This window comes from Anguilla anguilla, chromosome 2 (genome assembly GCF_013347855.1).
Source record: "Anguilla anguilla isolate fAngAng1 chromosome 2, fAngAng1.pri, whole genome shotgun sequence".
Lineage (NCBI taxonomy): Eukaryota > Metazoa > Chordata > Actinopteri > Anguilliformes > Anguillidae > Anguilla > Anguilla anguilla.
Genome location: NC_049202.1, coordinates 73,172,185 through 73,195,906, shown reverse-complemented (window position 1 = coordinate 73,195,906; position 23,722 = coordinate 73,172,185). Strand labels below are relative to the sequence as shown.

The window sequence follows — 23,722 nt, the reverse complement described above, 5'->3', positions numbered from 1 at the left end:
TGCTCAGTTAAGTCTTCATATGAAGAATGTATCATAAGTCTTTACACTGGTTGAATTGAATGTTAAATATCTCCCATGTTTTACTGTTTTCAGGTGAACACCTCCTGAACATCAAAGCTTTCCCATTTGATGCTTACATTCCAAATAACTTTCATAAAGTGCTCCAAGATGTTGCAAATAAAAACAAAACAAAACAAAGAGTCATCAAACCTTTCCTGGCCCAGGTGTTGACATCATTGGATGGCCAAGAGTTCATAAGTTTTGCTAAATACAGCTCAAAATCATACAATGGTGAGATTTCTGCATGTTGTTTAAAATGCCTAAAGTAGTCAATAAAATATTATTGTGCAAGGTTTAATATACACTACATGGCCAAATGGTATGTGGACACCTGACATCCAACATCTCATCCAAAGTTATAGGCATTAATATATAGTTGGCCCACCCTTTGCAGCTATAACAACCTTTACTCTTCTGAGATGGCTTTATCCTAGATCTTGGTGCACTGCAGGGATTTGCTTCCATTCAGCCTTTGTGAGCATTTGTGAGGTCAGGCACTGATTTGGCGATTTGGCCTGGCTCGCAGTTGGCTTTCCAATTGATCACAAAGGTGTTGAACGGGGGTTGAGGTCAGGGCTCCGCGCAGGCTAGACACGTTCTTCCACACCATTCTCAACAAAACCGTTTCTATATGGACCTCGCTGTGGGCCTGGGGGTATTGTCATGTTAAAACAGGAAAACTGAAAACAGGCCAACCCCAAACTGTTGGGGAAGCACGGAATCGTATAGAAGGTTACTGTATGCTGTATTTACCTCACTGGAACTAAGGGGTGGGTGTGGATACAGAGCCTGTGGGGTGGGATCAGGTTACAGCGCAACGTTTGTAACTAGCTAGCTACTGCGATGGTGGAGGTGAAGAAGCACAAGTACAATGAAGTGAAACAACAAGCCGACAGGGCTCCTTCAAAAACCAGAGTCAACCTTGGAATTGCTTTTCTGTGATGGTGACAGCTATCAAGAAATGAAAATGGTATAAAAATGCATATAAAATATGAAAACAGAGGTAGGTTGGTGATGTTGAGAATGGAGGAGGAGACATTCTTGGTTGTAAACACAGAACCACAGCAAGACTGAACATTCTGCATAGTATGCCTTTAAGGTTTAAAATGTTACAGTTACAATGTTGTTTTTTGTTCAGAAAGCTTTCCTTGGCTATGGCAATGCCAGAACAGCAATATCCCATGTGTTTAGGTGTGAGTGTCTGTGTACCTTCCTTTGATGAGTGCTCACATTTAAAATCGGCTGAAGATTCATTCTGTGATTGCTTTTGGGTGTTGTGAGGGTAACTGAAGTTAGATGTGTCTAGGATTCAACACTCTAATTTACTTTACTTTATTCCATTTATTTTTACAGGGACAGTGCACATTAATAAACATTTCTGTAAATGTGCCAGTTTAGCCAACAGGGCTAATTTTCAACTGTAGTCCCTGGGCAGGTACATTAAAAACAACAAATACTAAACACAAATTCAGACATAATACAGACACTTTGGTGTGTAATTAGGAGGTCTCTAGTCTCAACGTTGGCCTGCTGCACTTTCAGAGTTTCTCCACTGAAACCAAAGATGCTGATTTCAGTTACACACCCTGATCGTTTCTGACAAAGGTGCACTGAATAGGCTATGAATGAATAAGGTACCTACCACACTGTTAAGTCCAACCACGGAATAAAGAACTCTGTCTTAAAGGGGATGTATCCAACAAAACTCAGTCTTAAGTCCAAACACTTAAGAACTCATTGAGATACTAACCCATTCCAGATAGACAATATGGCACTGAAACAATGTCGTCAAAACTTTTTTTTCATCTTGCTTCCATTAATTTCTTCACTTCTTTCTGCTAATTTTCTGGATCTTTTTTTTTGCTGTTTGTTTGTTTGTTTGTTTTAGTCGATTGTAACTGTGCTCTGTATGTTGTGTTTTTACTCATGTTGCAGTCGAAGATCTTTATCCTCTTATTGCCAAGAACCTGAACAGTAACCTGACTGCCCAGACCTGGAGGGGAAACGCGGAAGATAAGGAGTCAGACTTCCCTGAAGAGGGGACGGGAGACTGTTCAGAGGGGACCGGTAACTGTATGGAAGAGGGGAGGAGGGAAGACAGTCTGGAGGAGGGGAGGGGAGACTGTTCAGTGGGGACAGGAGACTGTCCAGACAGATGGAGAGTCTCCACTATTCTTGAAATAAAGATGATGCGTAACATGGACCAGGAGGTTTCATGGAGCAGTGGCCGAGATCATTCCAAGTGGTGTGTGTCTGTGGATCAGAATAGGCCATGGACCTGTATTGCTGATTTGAACAGAGCAGAAACGCAACACAAGAGGCCGGGGGGCGCTCTATGTATTAACATGACAGGTTTATGGGAGAAGTTCACAGGTTTCATTAAGAATCAAACGGAAAAAAAAAGTGAATGTGAAATTCTGTCACATTTCTGAAGCTAACAGTTCAACCCAAGTGGGTATTATTATAATTTTATTGATACTACTGCCAGCAATACTTATCGTTTATGTACTTGATTGAAACTTTTATCAGTTATTTTTGATTTTTTAGAAGAAAAAAAGACAATAAATAATAATAATAACAATTGCTTTATTCTCTTATATAACTCTATTCTTTCTTCAGCAGCAACAGCAGCAATGTTTTAATTCACTATTCCAGGCTCTGTAATATCTCACTGACAAAAACAAATGTTGAATAAATGAATAAAGTAAACAATATTCTATGCAGCAGAAGACTAAAATAACTTCAAACAAATATAATGTAGGACCTATAAAACTGTCGTCCTGGACTGGAGTAAAAGGTGGCCGAACAGCACTCGAGAGCGTTTTTTTGTGTCTCGTGAAGTGGGGTTGTTCCCTAAATATGGAGGGCATTTGGACATTCCAAATTAGGGTGGGACAGAGAGAGTGATCTGTATCTGGATGTCTTGTCGGGATAATGAAAAATGCACGATGTATACGGGGTCAGACAGAGAAAGCGGCGAGAGTATTTTGGCCACATTTCTAGGAGCAAAATAATCTGATGGTGTTAGTATTCTGAGGTTAATAACTGTGGACTTGTTTTTCTGATAACGAGCGTAACGTTGGTGAGGTTGAGACGGCCATGTCATTTTGGTTCTGCACCTAGGGTGGTGGCGCTGCAGCCGATTTGCTCAAGCAGTTAAAACACAGCACTGCTTCGTGCTTATGACCTGCTTGTGAGTGTTTCATTAGAGAGCTGGTATTACCTCCCTAACGCGCGACAACCGTTTGACATAAATTGCATTCAGATTTATTTTCTTACACTTTTTTTTTTTTTTTTTTAAAGTGAGCACACTTTGGGGCGTTTTAACCAGTCCGTCAAGACTGGATCGCACAGAGTGTAAGGAGTAAACGAACAATGGAAATAGCTTAATCGAATGTCATCAGCAAGAAATGTATTATTGGCTAATTGCTGTTTTTTTTTAAAAAAAATAGAAATCTTTTTATGGAAATGTTTAGTTTTTATGATCAAATCTTTTTTTTACACCTTTCAGTTTATTTTAAAATAAATTAATATGGGCATAATGAATACTGTGGTGTAGATACCGATGGCAGCACTGTTTTTCCCAGGAACTTATTGGTAATTTGGTTTGAAACCTATTGCCACTCTTAGCCTGTTGTTTATGGGATATAATGAATGGGGATCTGTAAGTCATGTACTGTCACTGTTAGCCTGTTGTTTATGGGATATAATGAATGGGGATCTGTAAGTCCTGTACCGTGACCGTTAGCCATTTTTTTCAACTAAGTGAAGTCTTACTGTGAGAGGAACCAAATGTAAATATATACGATAAGGTTCCATTAGCTGACATGAGTTAATGTACTAACTAACCTGAACAAAAAGAACAAACTGAGGTATGTTTTTTAAACATGAACAAACGATTAATTTGCATTTTATCAAATCCTTTAGCATTCTCTGCCTTGTTTGCTCATTGTCATTGAAGTATGATTTCTTTGCCTTTTTCGCTTTCTGGTTCATTACAGGAAATACTCAAGGAACTGTTTCCTGTTCATTAGCCTTAGCCAGCATGTTATCTTGTTTATTGCTATAAGTATTAAATGTGTCCATATTTGTTCTCAGAGACTTATCCAATGATTGTTTATTAATAAACCATTAAGTTTTCACCTCATCTGAATCTTCCTTTCTAACTCTTTTGCAGCTTCACACATACAGTACTTATAGCTTGGCTTCTAAAAAACCACCATAGTTAGATTGTATTGACAGGACAGTGAGGATTGAGTAAAAATGTTTATGTTCTGAATCCAGCAGTTTTAATGGCTTACTTCTCACCTATCCAGCATGTAAAATATACTATTTTGATTTAAATTGGTCATTATTATTAAAGATATTAATTATCAATTAAATTGCCAAATTTTGCTGAAAGGCAGGGTAACCTGTTGGAACAACCTTCATCAAAATGTACAACTCTCAGATTAAAATGAAGAAATTTATTAGGTGCCGAGAAAAAATATTCAACACCTAATCTAAATGACAAATGAAACGGATAAAGGACAATACCACATAATAGCTTGCTTCTCCCAAATACTCCCAAGAAAAAAACAAATCAAAGTTGAAAAACCAAAAGACAGCTGAACGTTCCAAAATGTGAAGGATGAAAATTTGATTGGGCTGTTTTTCATGGTGGGCAGCATGGGTTTCCCTTGGGTACTCCGATTTCCTCCAAGTCCAAAGCTAAATGGAGACTCTAAATTGCCCATAGGTGTGAGTGTATGAGTGAATGATGGATGTGCCCTGCAATAGATTGGGGGCCTGTCCGGGGTGCAATCCTGCCTCTTGTCCAATGCACGCTGGGACAGGCTCCAGCACCCCCCCGCAACCCAGGATAAGCAGGTATAGATAATGGATGGATGGATGAATGTTTTATATGGTTTGGGTTTGGGTTTGGGTTAGTTCCAGTTACTCTGGATGAAACGTTAGATGTGAGGTGTCCACATACTTTTGGCCATGTAGTGCTTGTACGTATCAAGAAAGAGTCATCTCTTATAAATATGGCTTGATGAAAAGCATATGGCTGGATGGAAAGTTGGATTTTACTATTAGACTGTGGTTATGCATGCAGCTTCATCCCTTTTAAGAAAGTGGACTGGTGGACTGGACTATTGGAATTCTTTCAAATGTACCCAAGGTATACACCAAGCTTGGTAAATTGGGCAGCAGTGTAGTATAATGGGTTGCAGGTTCAATTCCCTCATAGGACACTGCTGTTGTATACTTGAGCACAGTACTTACGCTGAATTGCTTCAGTATATGCTTCAATTTTTATTTTTATTTTTTTTTAGTATCAATGACAGCGTTTGCTAAATTCCTGTAACATAATGCAATACTATTCTTTCTATGCAAGCACAGACATGCACCTTGGGCAAGGAATGACAGATGTAGATGTACTTCCTCATTTGAATACCCGTAAACCTTTCCCACACTTCTTTGAAGGAAACTTGTTGATTAAACACAGAAGTATTTGAAAAGAATCATTGGTATGGATTACATGCTTCTCTTATCAAATACTTCCCTGTGTTTAATTTTTTAAGTTTTACATGTATTTTATATCACCATGTGGAAATGTCTTTCTTTTCTTTTTAATGTGAAACTTTACTTCTGCTGGCATCTTGGCCAGGACTCCCTGGTGGAAGATATATGGCATCTCAAAGGGACCAAATAAAGGATACATTAAATAAAAACAAATAACTAAATAAACAAATAAACATGTCAGAGATACAAAAACTAGCATGTAGCACCACAGGGTTTGAACATGTGGAAAAGCAAGTACAAGACTGAAGTACTGCCAAGAAGAGAAGGGTATTGATGCAAGGTGCTGTACTGCTGATATACAGTGAACCTCCCTAAGACCCAGGAGGAAATGAGGCACTGGTTAAATTAGAGAGATTTAAATTAGAACGGCATGTTGGGAAGAGTGAGAGCAGTTTTTGAAAATATTTGTTTATGAAGACTAGATAAAGCCATTGATAAAACTGATTAGGTTTATTTTGCAGATGCTTTTATCCAAAGCGACAGTTTGACCTTATCTTTTCATCAAAATATGCTTAGTGTAGCACATGGAATTCCTTTTATAACCTGATGCATTAGGCTTTCCATTGTGATGGAGGTTTTTTGAGCACACTGTTACTGAAAAACCTGAATGAGAGTGAAAAGTTTGACAAGCACCCTAGTGCTGTCAAAAAATATTAGAAGTTCGAAAACTATTCGAAAATCTTTTTTTTTTTTTTTTTTTTAAGTTCGAACCTAAATTTGAGCATTCGAATATTAGTTTTGGCCCCGCGTTTTGGATTCCGCGTTTTGTAATTAACATAAATATACAGGCTTTAATTTCATGCGCGAATCATGTTCATGCACGCAAAGTTCATTTCCTGTGCTAACGTTACGTCCTCTGTCACATCAAAAATATTGAATACTAACGGTGGAAATGGCAGCAGCATCGGAGGAGTTGGTCCCACTAGCTGGTTGTAGAAGCCCTGTTTGGGAATTTTTCGGCTTCTTGGCCATAAATGGTGAGGTCAAGGACAAGGAAAGAGTTACGTGCAAGCTTTGCAGAGCAAGTCTGGTGTATCCGTTTGAATCGTTTTTGTGTTAAGAAATAAACAAGGATTTCCTATAAACAATCATTTCCCTATTATTGTGATTAATAAATGCCGAGTTGTAGCAAATTACATCCACGAGAAAGTGCTTTATTCATTTGCGCATTAGGCTACAGAAACTGCAGGGGGCTCATTTATAAAATGAACTTAAGTGCACGTCAAATGAAGACCTGACGTAGAGCCACAACCGTTTCCACCGTCAAATCGAGTCATGTTGAAATTTTATAAATCACTATTGCGACGTGATTTTCTACATTCACGCCACACAGTTGATCCAAAATACGTTTTATAAATGAGGCCCCAGATGTAGTAACCTAGTATGAAAGTTCCCCGATGTCCCCTATTCTACTGCCCGCTTCTGGAAAATAATGTGCAGGCCAGTTTAAAGGGAGCGTCACGTGCATATTGCGCCCGACAATAAACAGCTTGTTTTTGTGAAGTATAGGCAAATGATATTCGAATATATTTAAACGCTAACTAATTACAAAAGCTAATATTCGAACTCAATTTCGTGGCACTTTTGACAGCCTTAAAGCATCCACGTTAGCCACTATATCACCCCTTTCACAGTTATTGCTTCTCTGTCTATGCCAGACTTCACATCTTATCTTGCCAATCTTGCTGCAGCTGTAAAAAAAAAAAAAAGGCCAAAACGATGCTGGGATATATAGCCAAAAGTATTGAGTATAAATCTAAGGAAATTATGCTTATCTTATACATTTGTTAGACCACACTGTGTGTACAGTTCTGGGGACCGTACTACAAGAAAGATATAGAGGCTCTGGGAAAGGTTCAAAGAAGAGCAACCAAAGTGATTCCTGGTATGAAAGATAAAAGCTATGAGCAAAGACTTAAGATGCTTAACCTCTGCAAGCTTAGTAAAAGGAGTCTTAGGGGTGATTTGATTGAGGCTTTTAAATTAATAAAGGGGATCAACAAAGTGCACTACAAGAGATTTTTCAGGTTGAGTTCTGTTAATAAAATGGTAAATTCTGTACAGACATTAGGAAGAATTTATTCAGCATTATTGAGCATTGTTGGGATAAATGGTCTGTTCTTTTCATTATGTTGTTAAACCTGTCCAAATTGAAATATTGTGTGTCTTTTTCCCAGCTATATTCTACATCCAGATGCTAATTATACTGATGGTGGTACCCTCTGGAAATCCACAAAACAAATATTCTTCATTTACCAATTCTCTCTTTTTGACTAAGCCCTGTATTTCAGTCAAATGCTGTCCTTTTGGAGAGCTCCCTCATTCCCCATCTTCCACCATGGTCAGAAGACATCTCTTCAGACTATACAGTACCTGGACTAACTAACTATCACCACTCTGCAGGGCACTCCCAATCTGGGATCATTTTTTATCACTTAAATCCACCTCTTTCATGCTACACATGTACCTCCTGTCCCACGTTCATGTTATATGTACCTCCATCCAGCACTTACTGTACTTTGTATCATAAGCCGCGTTTCCACCGCAGGAACTTTACCCCGGAACTAGGAACCTTTTGAGGAACTCAGTGCGTTTCCACCGCAGGAACTAGGGTCTAAATTTAGTTCCGGAGGCTTAATTTTACCCCCCAAAAAGTTCCTGCTCGGGGGGTAGTACTTTCCGAAAGTACAGGAACCTTTTGGGTGGAGCTTGCAGCGCTGAACATTTCTTATTGATCGAGTACTCGCAGCATTTTTTGTGTTTGTTTTCAGCCACCATGTTTAAAAATATGCAGCTGCAAACCAATTTATTTTCATAATAACTTCAAATCAAACTTGTATGTTATGCGGCGCAGTAGCCTAGTTTTGGTTATAGCCTGCCAACATCTTGGAATTATAACGTGTGCTCTTCTGTTCTTTTTTTGCTTTAGTATTCGTTGTATAAAATGCTAAGCATTCGTGCTGGGACAGCATATTACGTAGGCTACCAAAACATTAAAATGGATTAATTCGGTTGCTGAATATTTTCTTCCGGATTTTCTTTGTTAGCCCGTTGTAATTGACTCAAAACGTTTGATACAGTTATGTGAGGTATGCGGTAGTTCTGCGTAATTAACATTGGTGATACAGTAAAAGCAAACTGGAAATCACCTTCCGCACTTTTTGTCAGGGTAAAATAACAGGTTAATTCTAGTAATCGTCCCTTTAGCTTTTTCAGACTGCCGTAATTTTACTCCATTTTACTGCCATTCTTCAATTCCACGAAAAGACCAGGAAGACTATGGACTAATTTATGGTGCATGGTTCGCATCTGGAGGGCACACTTCGCTGCTCGGTTAGCAGTAACTTCGAAGGAAAGCAAACGGTAGCTGTACCACTACTAATTAAAATTTTCACGCAAGTCCGAGTTTTCGTTCTATTCTTGTCATTTTGCGATTAGCCTATATGGAATTGACAATGAGAAAGTAATCAAACAGCAAATTGTTTACAACGTGTGCATGTTTTCTGCTGTTGTTGCCAGTTATATTGGAAATGTGAATGCATTCTGTCGCTTCGGATGTCAAGACATGAAAGCGAATGTTCGCATAAAAACAATATGCCCAAACGGCTGCAGAAGAATATTTCAATTCCAAATGATTAAATCGATAAAAATCAATAAGTACAAAAGTAACCATATACAGTCATTGTTGGTAGCCCGTTGTATATAAGTGGAATAAACCCCTCCGGGCTGTCCCGGTTATTAGAAAATAATGTAGGCTACTTCAGTGGTAGTATGGGGTTACAGAAAAAATCATAGGACAGATGGACCGACGACAACGTCGCTTTTTCATACGTCAGTGGGTTAATTTGCCTAATCTTCGCGGTACTTTAGACCGCGGTGGAAACGCAGACAACCATGGGCTGAAGGAACCTTTTAGTTCCTTGAAAAGTAGTTCCTGGGACTAAAAGTTCCGGGTAATTTTGGTGGAAACGCGGCTATAGTCTTGATGTTGTAGCTTGTCATGCCTCTTAGTTTGCTAAGCTTACAGTCAATTAGACTACAGGGAGGTAGGAAGGGATGGGGAGAGGTGCAGCCTGAAGTGGTGAGTCTTCAGTTGTCGCTTGAAGGTGGTCAGGGTCTCACAGCTGTTCTGCCCTCCACGGGAAGGTCATTCCACCATTGTGGGGCCAGAACAGACAGGAGACGTGATGTCTCAGCCAATGTCATTTAAAAATAAAACATGAATAAATGTTTCGTCAGGAAAGTGTTTATAATTTATTTCTCTGGATAAGACAAAAGTGAGCCTTATATGACATGCATATTTACTAAAACGGGATTTTAAGGACCTTGTCGGACAAGCAAGGATTAATTAGATAAGCATTAACATTCTTCAATAAACATTTCCATCAAACATGTCTATGAAACATATACATCCTGCTTCAACAAGCTATTTTCTTTTTGCAATCCTTTTCTGTTATCCTTACAGGCAGAGCCGGCCGGAGGCGGAAGCGAACTAAGCGGTATTAATTCCCTAATGAACTAATTCCCTATCGCAAAACCATCAGTAGTAATTTCAATCGGAACGACAACGGAATATTTCTTAAGAAAGTAATGCAATTTGACATCATGTTGTAAACCCCCCCCCCCCCCCCCCCTTTATGCCCATGGGAAAAACCGGTTAGGCTGGTTTAACATTATAGCTCAAGGAAATGTCTGAAAATTTCCAAAAGTTCTTATGAAAAATGTAAAAATGTAACCGCAGAATTTGGCCAGAAACTCATACGGGTGTCTTACGACACCACCCCCTCAGTCTTAAGACTATTTAAACAGGCACCGATTCTTCTGCAAATCAAAGCCATCCAGAGGAACAGAGAATTTCATCTGAGGTCAGTCATCTGAGGACACAGGTCAGTTGTTTCAACTTCTGTCATATACTCACTGAAAATGCACTTTCATGTGCTTGTTCTTGTGTGCATGTGCTGGTTCGTGTGCTTTTGGTGTGTTTTTGTCTGCCCGTGTTCCATGGGTAACATTTCTGAATACAAATTTTTAATTACAGGGGAAGCTTACTTAAAAATGAAATTAACTATGTTTCCACTTACCCGGGGTGCTATCGATCTGTTCAGATAGGTTCACTGGGATTTGATGAGTTTTCTAGATATTCGCTGCAGCTGATTGTTATACAATGGACTTCAATGGGATGAGATTTTTGTGGCCTCAAAGGGCTACAACCTTATAAGCAATCTTTTCCATTAACATAAAGGTGGTTCATGTTATGCTACTCCGGCTCTGTTTGATCACCAAGAGTCATGGTGAGTATCTGATACGGGTCAACTTATATCTATTTGTCTCTCTCTCTCTCTCTCTCTCCCTCCCAACCTCCCTCTCCCTTCCTCCTCTCTCTCTCTCTCTCTCCCATCCTTTATTATCAGTTGATGTCAGATAATAAACATCGAGAATGACAATCAAAAAATGACAATCAAAATGTATTAATTTCAACCATCTCAGGCAATGTAATTCATTCACAGTCTCTAGCCTTTAAAGGGGAATTGCACTTTAATAACTCTAATGCTTCTCATGACTGATATTGTTCTTATAATGAATGTGTCGCCCTTAATTTTTCGATTAGTTATTTCATTTTAAATATCTAATGTTAGAAAGAAAGACCTTTTTTTTACAGCGCAAGTCCACATAGTAGTACGGTTTCCGTTTTTTTCTTCTTCAATTTCGTTTCGCGGCAAAATCGAGAAGAAGCGAAGCAAAACATTCTAACTTAGTGTTGAAATTGAACAAACTAACGTTCTTTTGTTTGGTGCGATATTGGTGTAATAATGAGCTGCATTGTACCTGGTTACATTACATTACATTACATTACATTACGGGCATTTGGCAGATGCTCTTATCCGGAGCGACGTACAGCAAAGTGTATAACCATAACCAGGAACAAGTATGACGAAAACCCTAGAAAGAAGTACCGGTCCAAGTGCAGGGAACTACCGCATAGTTCAACTTGGACCCTGAAGGTTAAACTGATTAACACTAACACAACGAGAACGGCAACAACGCAATCTATGGAAAAAATACAAGCAGTAGTTAAGACCGTTAATGCACCTAAGTCACCTACAAAACAGCTGCCTAGTTACAACCCTAAGCTTACAGTCATTTACAGGGGGGTAGGGAGGGATGGGGAGAGGTGCAGCCTGAAGAGGTGAGTCTTCAGTCGTTGTTTGAAATGGGTCAGTGTCTCAGCTGTTCTGACCTCCACGGGGAGGTCATTCCACCATCGTGGGGCCAGAACAGACAGGAGACGTGTTCTGGAAGTGCAGGTGCGAAGAGGGGGAGGTGCCAGGCGTCCTGAGGTAGCAGAACGGAGGGATCTGGCTGGCATGTAGGGTTTGAATATCTTGTGGAGGTATGCTGGGGCTGATCCCTTGACTGCCTGGTATGCTAGGACCAATGTTTTAAATTTGATGCGAGCTATAACAGGCAGCCAGTGGAGGGTAGTGAGCAGGGGAGTGACGTGGGAGTGTCTGGGGAGGTTGAAGACCAGATGAGCCACAGCATTCTGAATGAGTTGCAGGGGTCTGGTGGCAGATGCCGGTAGTCCAGCCAGAAGAGAGTTGCAGTAGTCCAGGCAGGATAGAACCATTGCTTGGACCAGGAGCTGGGTTGAGTAGGTGGTGAGAAAGGGGCGGATTCTCCGGATGTTATACAGGAAAAATCGGCATGCCCGGCTTACTGCTGCAATGTTCTTGGAGAGGGACAGCCTGTTGTCCATCACCACTCCGAGATTCTTGGCACAGGGTGATGATGTCACTAAGGTGTCCCCTAGGGAAATGGAAAAGTCGAGGAGGGGAGAGGATAGAGCAGGAATAAAGATTAGCTCCGTCTTTCCCGGGTTGAGCTTCAGGTGGTGATTGTCCATCCAGCTCTGGATGTCCCTCAGGCAAGCGGAGATGCGGGCAGGGACCTGTGTGTCCGATGGGGAGAAGGAGAGAAAGAGTTGCGTGTCGTCGGCATAGGAGTGATGGCACAAGCCATGGGCAGATATTACAGGGCCAAGGGATCTGGTGTATAAGGAGAAGAGAAGGGGACCGAGGACTGAGCCCTGGGGAACTCGAGGGGACGGGGTGGTGATACCTTACCCGCCCAGGCAACCTGGAAGGAACGGTCAGAGAGGTAAGACTCAATCCAGTCAAGGACTGTGCCGCAGATCCCTGTTGCTGCCAGGGAGGACAGGAGGATAGAGTGCTCCAAAGTGTCAAATGCAGCGGAGAGGTCTAGAAGAATCAGGACAGAGGAGAGGGAGGCTGCTCGTGTGGCATGGAGTGACTCACTGACCGAGAGGAGTGCAGTCTCGGTCGAGTGGCCAGGCCTGAAGCCAGACTGGTGGGGGTCAAGCAGGTTGTTCTGAGAGAAGAAAGCAGAGAGTTGGTTAGATGCAGCACGTTCAAGTGTTTTGGATAGGAAAGGGAGGAGAGATACCGGGCGGTAGTTCTGAATGACTGAAGGATCTATTGTGGGTTTCTTCAGCAGCGGGGTGATGTGGGCCCTCTTGAAGGATGAGGGGAAACATCCAGAAGATAGGGAGGAGTTCATGAGGGAGGTGACAAAAGGGAGGATGTCTGGTGTGATTGCCTGGAGGAGAGATGAGGGGATAGGGTCGAGGGCGCAGGTGGTAGGGCGGTGGGTGAGCAGAAGCTGGGAAACTTCAGAGTCTGTGAGGAGAGAAAATGTGGAGAAACAGGGGGCGGAGGGCGCAGAGGGCGCGGAGGGGGCAGTGGGCGCAGAGGGCGCGGAGGGCGCAGAGGGCGCGGAGGGCACAGAGGGGGCGGAGAGCGCGGAGGGGGCAAAGGAGCTGCGGATGTCTGCAATCTTTTCGTCAAAGAATGCTGCAAAGTCATCTGCAGTGAAGGAAGACTGGGGTGGAGGAGGTGGCACGCTGAGGAGAGAAGAGAAAATAGAGAAAAGTTGATAAGGGTTAGAAATGGAGTTATGAATTTTAGTTTGGTAGAATTTTGCCTTAGCGGCAGTGACAGCAGAAGAAAACTCTGTCAGGAGAGACTGATAGGCTGAGAGGTCAGATGGGTCCCTGGATTTGGCCCACTTCCTCTCAGCAGCGCGGAGGCTGGCCCTGGAGGTGCATAGGATGTCAGACATCCATGGACTGGGAGGGGATGAACGTGCTGGCCTAGGGACAAAGGGGCATAGGGAGTCGAGTGCTGAGGAGAGAGATGAAGTTAGGGTGGAGGATGCAGAGTTAGTGGGGAGCTTGGAAAATGATTGAAGAGGGGGGAGGGAAGCAGTCACTCTGGGAGCAAGAGAAGAGGGTGATAGGGAGCGGAGGTTACGGCGGACAGTGACAGTGGGGGAGGGAGGAGGAAAGGGAGGATGTGGAGAGAGGGGGAGGGAGAAGGAGATTAAGTGATGGTCAGACGTATGCAGGGGGGTAACCGTGAGATTGGAGCTGGAGCAGGTCCTCAGGAAGATCAGGTCTAGGAGGTTGCCTGCCTTGTGGGTTGGGGGAGAGTGTTGTAGGGAGAGGTCGAAGGAGTGGAGTAGTGGTAGGAAGGCAGCAGACTGGGAGGCCTCTAGGTGGATGTTAAAATCTCCCAGGGGGATCAGCGGGGTGCCGTCCTCAGGGAAGGAGCTGAGCAGGGTGTCTAGCTCATCCAGGAAGCTTCCCAGGGGCCCCGGGGGACGATAAATAACAATAATATAGAGGTTAGCAGGGTAGGTGATAGAGACAGGATGGAATTCAAAAGTGGATATAGACAGGTCAGGGAGGGGGAGAACAGAGAATTTCCAGGTGTGGGAGATCAGTAGACTAGTACCACCACCACGGCCAGATCACCGGGGGGTGTGGGAGAAGGAGTAGGAGGACGAGAGGGCAGCAGGAGTGGCAGAGTTGTCTGGAGTGATCCAGGTTTCTGTGAGGGCAAGGCACTGCAGGGATAGGAGGGAGACATAGGCGGAGATGAAGTCTGCCTTGCGCGTAGCAGACTGGCAGTTCCATAACCCCCCTGTGACCGTGAAGTTCTCACAGGGGGTCAGCGGGGGGTAGCAGAGGTTAGAGGGGTTCCGTTGTCGAGGGGGGCCACGTCGCTGGAAGCGCCTTCTGAGGGGGAGAGCACAGACTGGAATGGGGAGCTGGCTCATAAACTAGGAGGGAGCGATGCTAGCGTTGCTCCGAGTGTACCTAATTAGCAACTGAAAACCTGAGTCAAATAACGCGCTGATTACACAGGTTCACAGCCTGTAATAGTGCAATAATCGCAATCTATCAATTCTACGAATCAAAAGTGGTAGATAGAAACCTAACACAACCTAAAAACAAAGAAACCTAACACAACCTAAAAACAAAGAACAGTTACCACACAGTTAAAAGTTTAAATCTAACGCGGTATGTAACTAGCAAATGAACGCAGATACTAATCCAACTCTAGCAGGACGGATTTCGGCAGCTCTACGCACCTGGACGAATTATACACTTACTACCTAAACGGTTGTTATAATGCCCCTGTTAAACTTGCCTTGAAAGCACATTTTCATAGTTTTCCACGCGATGCAACTTTGTGCCAGACATGGCTGGATGTAATCAGACACCCCAACATAACAGCCGAAGAAGTTCGCAAACGTAATGCAGCGACCACTTGAAGCCATCGGCTACCAAGGCGACCGTCTGAAGCCTGGAGCTGTACCCACCGTTTTCCCATCGTTGGTCGAACCGCTCGAGGTAGGTACTAAGCGGGCTGGCTCACGCTATCGCGTCTGTTTGTGATACATAGGATGTCTACGGTAACAGTTAAACACCTTGCTGGCTGTTGTTATAAGGTTGCCACCATCCATTTATTTCGTCCTCAGACATTTTCAGTTTCGCTAGCTAGTAATCATACAACACTATTTTTACGACCAACCTAATGTTATTGTCTGCAGGTACGCCCACATCAGAAGTCGCGCAATGATATGCATCCTCGAGTTCGACACTAAACTGCCTGGGTCTACTTCCTGCATTTGTAGGAAAACAACAAAACAGTAAAATATTAACAAAATGAAATAACTAATCGAAAAATTAAAGGCGACACATTCATTAGAAGGACAATATCAGTCGTGAGAAGCAGAAGTGTTATAAAGTGCAGTTCCCCTTTAACTGAAAACTGTCTTTAACGTTCTAGTTTTAAATTGCAAAATGAAAATGAACCACATTGATGTGTTGCTGTTATTATTCCTGGTGTGTTTCAGGAAGTCATGTGGAGGGTGGTCCTCACCGTCAGTGTCCTGTGCTGGGGCTCTGAGGGCCAAACTCTGCAGACTGTCTGCAGAGATAAAAAAGGCAATAAGGTGGACTGGTGAGTGAAGTCTTTAAATTATGGCAATAGCAACAAAAAAAAAACCTTTATGAAGATTTGGTTAGACCTGTGGTGCAGTATTTCACATTTTGTCTACTGATTTTCCATGGATTCCAGTAATAGAGAGATGGTACTACAGCAGTGCCATCATATTTTAAAGGTTACTGCTATGGCACTTGTGTTTGATGAGCCAGTATACAGTAGAGACTGACAGGAGAGACGGGGGGGGGGGGGGGGGGGGTGACAGGGTGCTCATGGTTCTGCTCCACCTCAGTCCCTCAGTTTCTCATGGGTTAATAATGAGTTTTCCTTTTTTGAAAAAAAAAGAGGAGTGGGCAGTCTGCTTCTCTCAGTCTGTCAGAAAGCTGGGAGGAATGAGAGAGCAGAGGATGGATAGATCTGGAGGAATGACAGAATAGAGGTGACACAGGAGAGATAGATCTGACTTTTCAGTAAGATATGTCATCGTGGTGCATTTTATCACTTTGTTCAAAGGCAGAAACAGTCAGATAAAGTTAAAGGGAACTGAAAGTTTTACCTACAGGTTTTTTTTTCCTTTGATGGGTGGTTTGCATATCAAGAAAATGCTCTTTGATGAATGTTTTTTTTCTAATCTCTGAATGTTCATCATCAGGTATGTCTTATACAATGTGCCCAAACTGAACAATGCAGGCCTTAGTGGTTTGGAGTATTTCTACATTGATTCTGCTAAATCTGAATGGCTTGACCCCATCAATGATCGTGAAGGTGTCCTGGCAAACACCCTGCAGCCTCTTCTTACTCACCAAACTCCTGTGAGAATAATTTTATGATTGTGTTTTTTCTGTCTGTTTTTCAGAAAAGATTCACATTAACTGATGAACAGATATGATGGGCTGGTACTACTAATGAGGATCACACACACACACACACACACACTACCAGTAACACAAAACAAATTCTCTCTTAAAACACATACACCCTGCCACTCTCTACCACACTCTCTCTTTCCCTGCATCAACACTATTTTTAGTTTAATTAGGGGTCCAACAGCAAAGCTGCTGGAACCATATTGTTTTTCTTAGGATTATTATTATTATTATTATTATTATTATTATTATTATTATTGCTTCTCTTTCACCTCAAATAACCGTGATTTGGTATGAATTGCTCAGAATAACCTAACCAAACCTAGTATGTTTGTTGGGATGGCTGAACTCTTTGATCCTTTAAAGTACAGAATAGGATTGATTGAGCAACTGGTGCCACTGAAGGGCATGTGGAAATATTTTAGATGTTCAGGAGTCTGGCCCCTGTACCCCATTTGCCATAAAAGTTGGTGAACAGGCCTCTCTTCTCATGAGGAGCAAATTTGCCTCTTGGACCCATAAAGTCTTCATATTGGATTTTCTGTCATTTAGATGTGTTTTTGAAAACACAAAAAACTTTTCCTCCTACTAAAATTGACCGATATTACCGAAATTTGGTATTGTGGCGCACATACTGTTATACATTAATAATTATTTAAGCACTTATGTCGAAATATGGCTGAATGATAAATTAAATTTCAGTGGGCATAGCTTTTCACAAAAATGCTAATAAATTCCAAAACTATTTGACATAAAGTTTAAAACTTGATATGTACACTGACAGTTATCTCAAGACTACAGTCATAAGGTTTTAGCCCAGTATAATCATATTATGGCACTATAGAGGTCCAAATATAAAAAAGAAATAAAATCTCTGCATAGATTTGCTACAATGACAAAAGCCCTCATTAAGAACATAGGTATCTGCGTATTGAATTTACTCATCTAAACTTCTATAACCGCTTGGCTGATTCTTATGAAACTGAAACCATATTACTAGAAGGTGGCACCCAATAACCCAATATCAAAATGTATGGCAATTGGCCAATTTGTGATGCTATAATAGTCTGTTAAAATTGCAATTATTAAACAATCATAACTCCTGCAATTTTTTTACCTTGAGGCTTGACAATGTCAGAAGTCCCTCCTCGCAAAACTGCTAGTAGTTCCTAAACTGGCATAAAGTTATGAAATGTGTTATGTGTAAACATGTTATGTGTATTGATAGTTAGGTCAAGACTCCAGCCCCAGAGGCTTAATCAAACCACATGGTGGAGTTATATAAATATAAATATGAATATTCCACAATTCATTGTTGCATCAGGCAGGTGCCTAAGTTGGTGCCATGGTCCACAATTGGAACATATATCTATATAATATTTGTCCAACATCATAGTCTTGGTGTTTGCCAACTGTTGCTGATGCTGCTTGGACCTTGGGAATCACTGCTTGCAGCTGCATTTCTCTTCATTTTTCTTTTGGGATGATATTTTTTAAGGCCTGTGAGGGTTTCCTTCCCAATTTTTCAGTGTTTTATCATTTGTATCAAATCAGCTAAAGATAAACCTAATCTAAAACACACAACACAAATATGCTAGATCTTATCTCCCACATACATAGCACAGGCTTCGCTGTTCTCTCTCTGAAGTTGATAATGAAAATATTTTGTCTTTGGAAGTTGTGAAAATGTTGTGAAAATGGGAAACGGGATCCATTAAATTAATAAACTACTGTTATTTGGATTTTCTTTTCCTTCCAAATTATTCGTAGACATCAGACTTTGGATTTATTTCCTATAATGATCAGCCTCCAGAGAAGACCGGGGTATCCCAGGCTTTTGGCCACAGTAAAGGTAGGTAGAGAAAGCGTCATCCTATTCTATTTTGAAACAGAATTCTCATAATTTTCAAATGGAGAAGGTAGTCATTTGCATGAACCTGATTCAGAAGATCTGCTGTTTGTGGAAATACTGGCTAACTGTTCATATTCCCTAGGGGTTGTGATGATGGATAAAACTACTGGAGTCTGGCTGCTACACAGCACACCAAAGTTCCCCTACGACAGAACAGAAGGCATATTCTGGCCTGAATCTGGAACAAGAAATGCTCAGATATTTATCTGTGTAACATTTGCCTACAGCCAATTTGACCAAATAGGTAATGTGTCAGTTAAGTCTTCATATGGAGAATGTATTATAAGTCTTTACACTGGTTGAATTGAATGTTAAATATCTCCCATGTTTTACTGTTTATAGGTGAACACCTCCTGTACATCAGAGCCTTCCCATTTGATGCTTACATTCCAAATAACTTTCATACAGTGCTCCACCGTGTTGTAAATAAAGAAGACATCAATCCAAACCAAAGACCTTTCCTGGCCCAGGTGTTGACATCATCAGCTGGTCAAACGTTCAGAAGTTTTGCTAAATACAGCTCAAGTTCATGCAATGGTGAGATTTCTGCATGTTATTTAAAATGCCTAACCTAAAGTAGTCCATAAAATATTATTGTGCAAGGTTAAATATACACTACATTGCCAAATGGTATGTGGACACCTGACATCCAACATCTCATCCAAAGTTATAGGCATTAATATGTGGTTGGTCCACCCTTTGCAGCTATAACAACCTCTACTCTTCTGAGATGGCTTTATACTAGATCTTGGTGCACTGCAGGGATTTGCTTCCATTCAGCCTTTGTGAGCATTTGTGAGGTCAGGCACTGATTTGGCGATTTGGCCTGGCTTGCAGTTGGCTTTCCAATTGATCACAAAGGTGTTGGATGGGGTTGGGGGTTGAGGTCAGGGCTGTGCGCAGGCTAGACACGTTCTTCCACACCACTCTCAACAAAACCGTTTCTATATGGACCTCGCTTTGGGCCTGGGGGTATTGTCATGTTAAAACAGGAAAACTGAAAGCAGGCCAACCCCAAACTGTTGGGGAAGCACGGAATTGTCTAGAAGGTTACTGTATGCTGTAGCATTAAGATTTACCTCACTGGAACTAAGGGGTGGGTGTGGCTACAGAGCCTGTGGGGTGGGATCAGGTTTCAGTGCAACGTTTGTAACTAGCTAGCTACTGCGATGGTGGAGGTGAAGAAGCACAAGTACAGTGAAGTGAAACAACAAGCCGACAGGGCTCCTTCAAAAACCAGAGTCAACCTTGGAATTGCTTTTCTGTGATGGTGACAGCTATCAAGAAATGAAAATGGTATGAAAATGCATATAAAATATGAAAACAGAGGTGGGTGGGTGATGTTGAGAATGGAGGTGGAGACAATCTTGGTTGTAAACACAGAACCACAGTAAGACTAAACATTCTGCACAGTATGCCTTTAAGGTTTAAAATGTTACAGTTACAATGTTGTTTTTTGTTCAGAAAGCTTTCCTTGGCTATGGCAATGCCAGAACAGCAATATCCCATGTGTTTAGGTGTGACTGTCTGTGTACCTTCCTTTGATGAGTGCTCACATTTAAAATCAGCCGAAGATTCATTCTGTGATTGCTTTTTGGTGTTGTGAGCGTAACTGAAGTTTGATGTGTCTAGGATTCAACACTTTAATTTACTTTACTTTATTCACTTTATTTTTACAGGGACAGTAATTAATAAACATTTCTGTAAATGTGCCAGTTTAGCCAGCATGGCTAATTTTCAACTGTAGTCCCTGGGCAGGTACATTAAAAACAACAAATACAAAATACAAATTCAGACATAATACAGACACTTTGGTGTGTAATTAGGAGGTCTCTAGTCTCAACGTTGGCCTGCTGCACTTTCAGAGTTTCTCCACTGAAACCAAAGATGCTGATTTCAGCTACACACCCTGATCGTTTCTGACAAAGTTGCACTGAATAGGCTATGAATGAATAAGGTACCTACCACGCAGTGTTAAGTCCACCCAGTGAATCAAAATCTCTGTCTTAAAGGGGATGTATCCAACCCAACTCAGTCTTAAGTCCAAACACTTAAGATTAAGATTGAGATACTAACCCATTCCAGACAGACAATATGGCACTCAAACAATGTTGTCAACTTTTTTTTCATCTTGCTTCCATTAATTTCTTCACTTCTTTCTGCTAATTTTCTGGATCTTTTTTTTTGTTGTTGTTTGTTTGTTTGTTTTAGTTGATTGTAACTGTGCTCTGTATGTTGTGTTTTTACTCATGTTGCAGTCGAAGATCTTTATCCTCTTATTGCCGAGAACCTGAACAGTGACCTGGCTGCCCAGACCTGGAGGGGAAAAGCAGAAGATAAGGAGTCAGACTTCCCTGAAGAGGGGAGTGTAGGCTGTTCAGAGGGGAGGGTAGGCTGTTCAGAGGGGAGGGTAGGCTGTTCAGAGGGGATGGGAGACTGTTCAGAGGGGAGGGTAGGCTGTTCAGAGGGGATGGGAGACTGTTCAGAGGGGATGGTAGGCTGTTCAGAGGGAAGGGTAGGCTGTTCAGAGGGAAGGGTAGGCTGTTCAGAGGGGACGGTAGGCTGTTCAGAGGGGAGGGTAGGCTGTTCAGAGGGGAGGGGAGGCTGTTCAGAGGGGAGGGTAGGCTGTTCAGAGGGGACGGGAGACTGTTCAGAGGGGAGGGTAGGCTGTTCAGAGGGGACGGTAGGCTGTTCAGAGGGGAGGGTAGGCTGTTCAGAGGGGAGGGTAGGCTGTTCAGAGGGGAGGGTAGGCTGTTCAGAGGGGAGGGTAGGCTGTTCAGAGGGGACGGGAGACTGTTCAGAGGGGAGGGTAGGCTGTTCAGAGGGGAGGGTAGGCTTTTCAGAGGGGACAGGAGACTGTTCAGAGGGGAGGGTAGGCTGTTCAGAGGGGACAGGAGACTGTCCAGACAGATGGAGAGTTTCCACTATTCTTGAAATAAAGATGATGCGTAACATGGACCAGGAGGTTTCATGGAGCAGTGGCCAAGATCATTCTAAGTGGTGTGTGACTGAGGATCAGAATAAGCCATGGACCTGTATTGCTGATTTGAACAGAGAAAAAACGCAGTACAAGAGGCCGGGGGGGGCTCTATGTATTGATAGCAGAGATTTATGGCAGACGTTTACGGATTTCATTAAGAATAAAAAAATTAAAAAAGTAGTTCAATTCTGTCACATTTCTGAAGCCAACAGTTCAACCCAAGTGGGTATTATTATAATTTTATTGATACTACTGCCATCAATACTTATCGTTTATGTACTTTATCGATACTTTTATCAGTTCTTTTTTATTTTTTTTAAGAAAAAAGACAATAAATAATAATAATAACAATTGCTTTATTCACTTGTATAACAATATTCTTTCCTCAGCAGCAACAGCAACAATGTTTTAATTCACTATTCCAGGCTCTGTAATATCTCACCGACAAAAAACAAATGTTAAATAAATGAATAAAGTAAACAATATTCTATACAGCAGAAGACTGTAATAACAAATATAATGTAGGACCTATAAAACTGTCGTCCTGGACTGGAGTAAAAGGTAGCCGAACAACACTTGAGAGCATTTTTGTGCGTTTCGTTCCCTAAACATGGAGGGCATTTGGACATTCCAAATTAGGGTGGGACAGAGAGAGTGATCTGTATCTGGATGTCTTGTCGGAATAATGAAAAATGCACGATGTATACGGGGTCAGACAGAGAAAGCGGCGAGAGTATGTTGGCCATATTTCTAGGAGCAAAATAATCTGATGGTGTTAGTATTCTGACGTTAATAACTGTGGACTTGTTTTTCCGATAACGAGCGTAACGTTAACGAGGTTGAGACGGCCATGTTATTTTGGTTCTGCACCTAGGGTGGTGGCGCTGCAGCCGATTTGCTCAAGCAGTTAAAACACAGCACTGCTTCGTGCTTATGACCTGCTTGTGAGTGTTTCATTAGAGAGCTGGTATTACCTCCCTAACACGCTACAACCGTTTGACATAAATTGCATTCAGCTTTATTTTCTTACACTTTTTTTTTTTTTTTTTTTTTTTTTTTTTTTTTTTAAGTGAGCACACTTTGGGGCGTTTTAACCAGTCCGTCAAGACTGGATCGCACAGAGTGTAAGGAGTGAACAAACAATGGAAATAGCTTAATCGAATGTCATCAGCAAGAAATGTATTATTGGCTAACTGCTGTTTTTTTTTTTTGTTTTGTTTTAATAGAAATCTCTTTATGGAAATATTTAGTTTTTACAATTAAATCTTTTTTTTTTACACCTTTCAGTTATGTTAAAATAAATTAATGTGGGCATAATGAATACTGTGGTGTAGATACCGATGGCAGCACTGTTTTTCCCAGGAACTTATTGGTATTTTGGTTTGAAACCTATTGCCACTGTTAGCCTGTTGTTTATGGGATATAATGAATGGGGATCTGTAAGTCATGTACTGTGACTGTTAGCCATTTCTTTAACTAAGTGAAGTCTTACTGTGAGAGGAACCAAAGGTAAATATATACGATAAGGTTCCATTAGCTAGCATGAGTTAATGTACTAACTAACCTGAACAAAAAGAACAAACTGAGGTATTGACAAGATGTTTTTTTAAACATGAACAAACTATTAATTTGTATTTTATCAAATCCTTTAGCATTCTCTGCCTTGTTTGCTCATTGTCATTGAAGTATGATTTGTTTGCTTTTTTCGCTTTTGGTTCATTCCAGGAAATACCCAAGGAACTGTTTCCTGTTCATTAGCCTTAGCCAGCATGTTATCTTGTTTAATGCTATAAGTATTAAATGTGTCCATATTTGTTCTCAGAGACTTATCCAATGATTGTTTTATTAATAAACCGTTAAGTTTTCACCTCATCTGAATCTTCCTTTCTAACTCCTTTGCAGCTTCACACATACAGTACTTATAACTTGGCTTCTAAGAAACCACCATAGCTAGTTTGTATTGACAGGACAGTGAGGATTGAGTAAAATATGTTTATGTTCTGAATCCAGCAGTTTTAATGGCTAA

General features: G+C 41.5%; 2 protein-coding genes across 3 annotated transcripts in view; both read left to right on the top strand.

The window, feature by feature from the left end:
• Positions 1 to 23,568, top strand: part of LOC118218948 (deoxyribonuclease-2-beta-like) — a 29,126-nt gene extending 5,558 nt beyond the window's left edge. Inside the window, exons 5-7 of one of the 2 annotated variants that reach the window (XR_004763587.1) lie at positions 94 to 291; positions 1,996 to 3,932; positions 23,284 to 23,568. Coding sequence is in view for 1 of the 2 variants with exons in the window: in XM_035401731.1 (XP_035257622.1) it covers positions 94 to 291; positions 1,996 to 2,492 (695 nt within the window). In the remaining variant the exon portion in view is untranslated. Of the gene's footprint in view, positions 1 to 93; positions 292 to 1,995; positions 4,208 to 23,283 lie in introns of those variants that run through there. The other variant, XM_035401731.1, reaches the window with a different exon arrangement.
• Positions 10,460 to 22,900, top strand: LOC118218944 (deoxyribonuclease-2-alpha-like). The gene is made up of 7 exons (XM_035401722.1): positions 10,460 to 10,514; positions 15,850 to 15,956; positions 16,591 to 16,750; positions 18,575 to 18,656; positions 18,799 to 18,960; positions 19,059 to 19,253; positions 20,975 to 22,900. Exons 2-7 carry the CDS (start codon positions 15,856 to 15,858, stop codon positions 22,033 to 22,035), a joined length of 1,761 nt encoding a protein of 586 aa, XP_035257613.1. The 5' UTR covers positions 10,460 to 10,514; positions 15,850 to 15,855; the 3' UTR covers positions 22,036 to 22,900.
• Positions 23,569 to 23,722: the final 154 nt, after the last annotated feature.

Excerpts from the sequence above, each read along its gene's own strand:
- LOC118218944 (XM_035401722.1), top strand. The coding sequence starts at position 15,856 with ATGTGGAGGGTGGTCCTCACCGTCAGTGTCCTGTGCTGGGGCTCTGAG. Across the intron at positions 15,957-16,590 it reads AAAGGCAATAAGGTGGACTG|GTATGTCTTATACAATGTGC; the intron begins GTGAGTGAAGTC and ends GTTCATCATCAG. Across the intron at positions 19,254-20,974 it reads CAGCTCAAGTTCATGCAATG|TCGAAGATCTTTATCCTCTT; the intron begins GTGAGATTTCTG and ends CTCATGTTGCAG.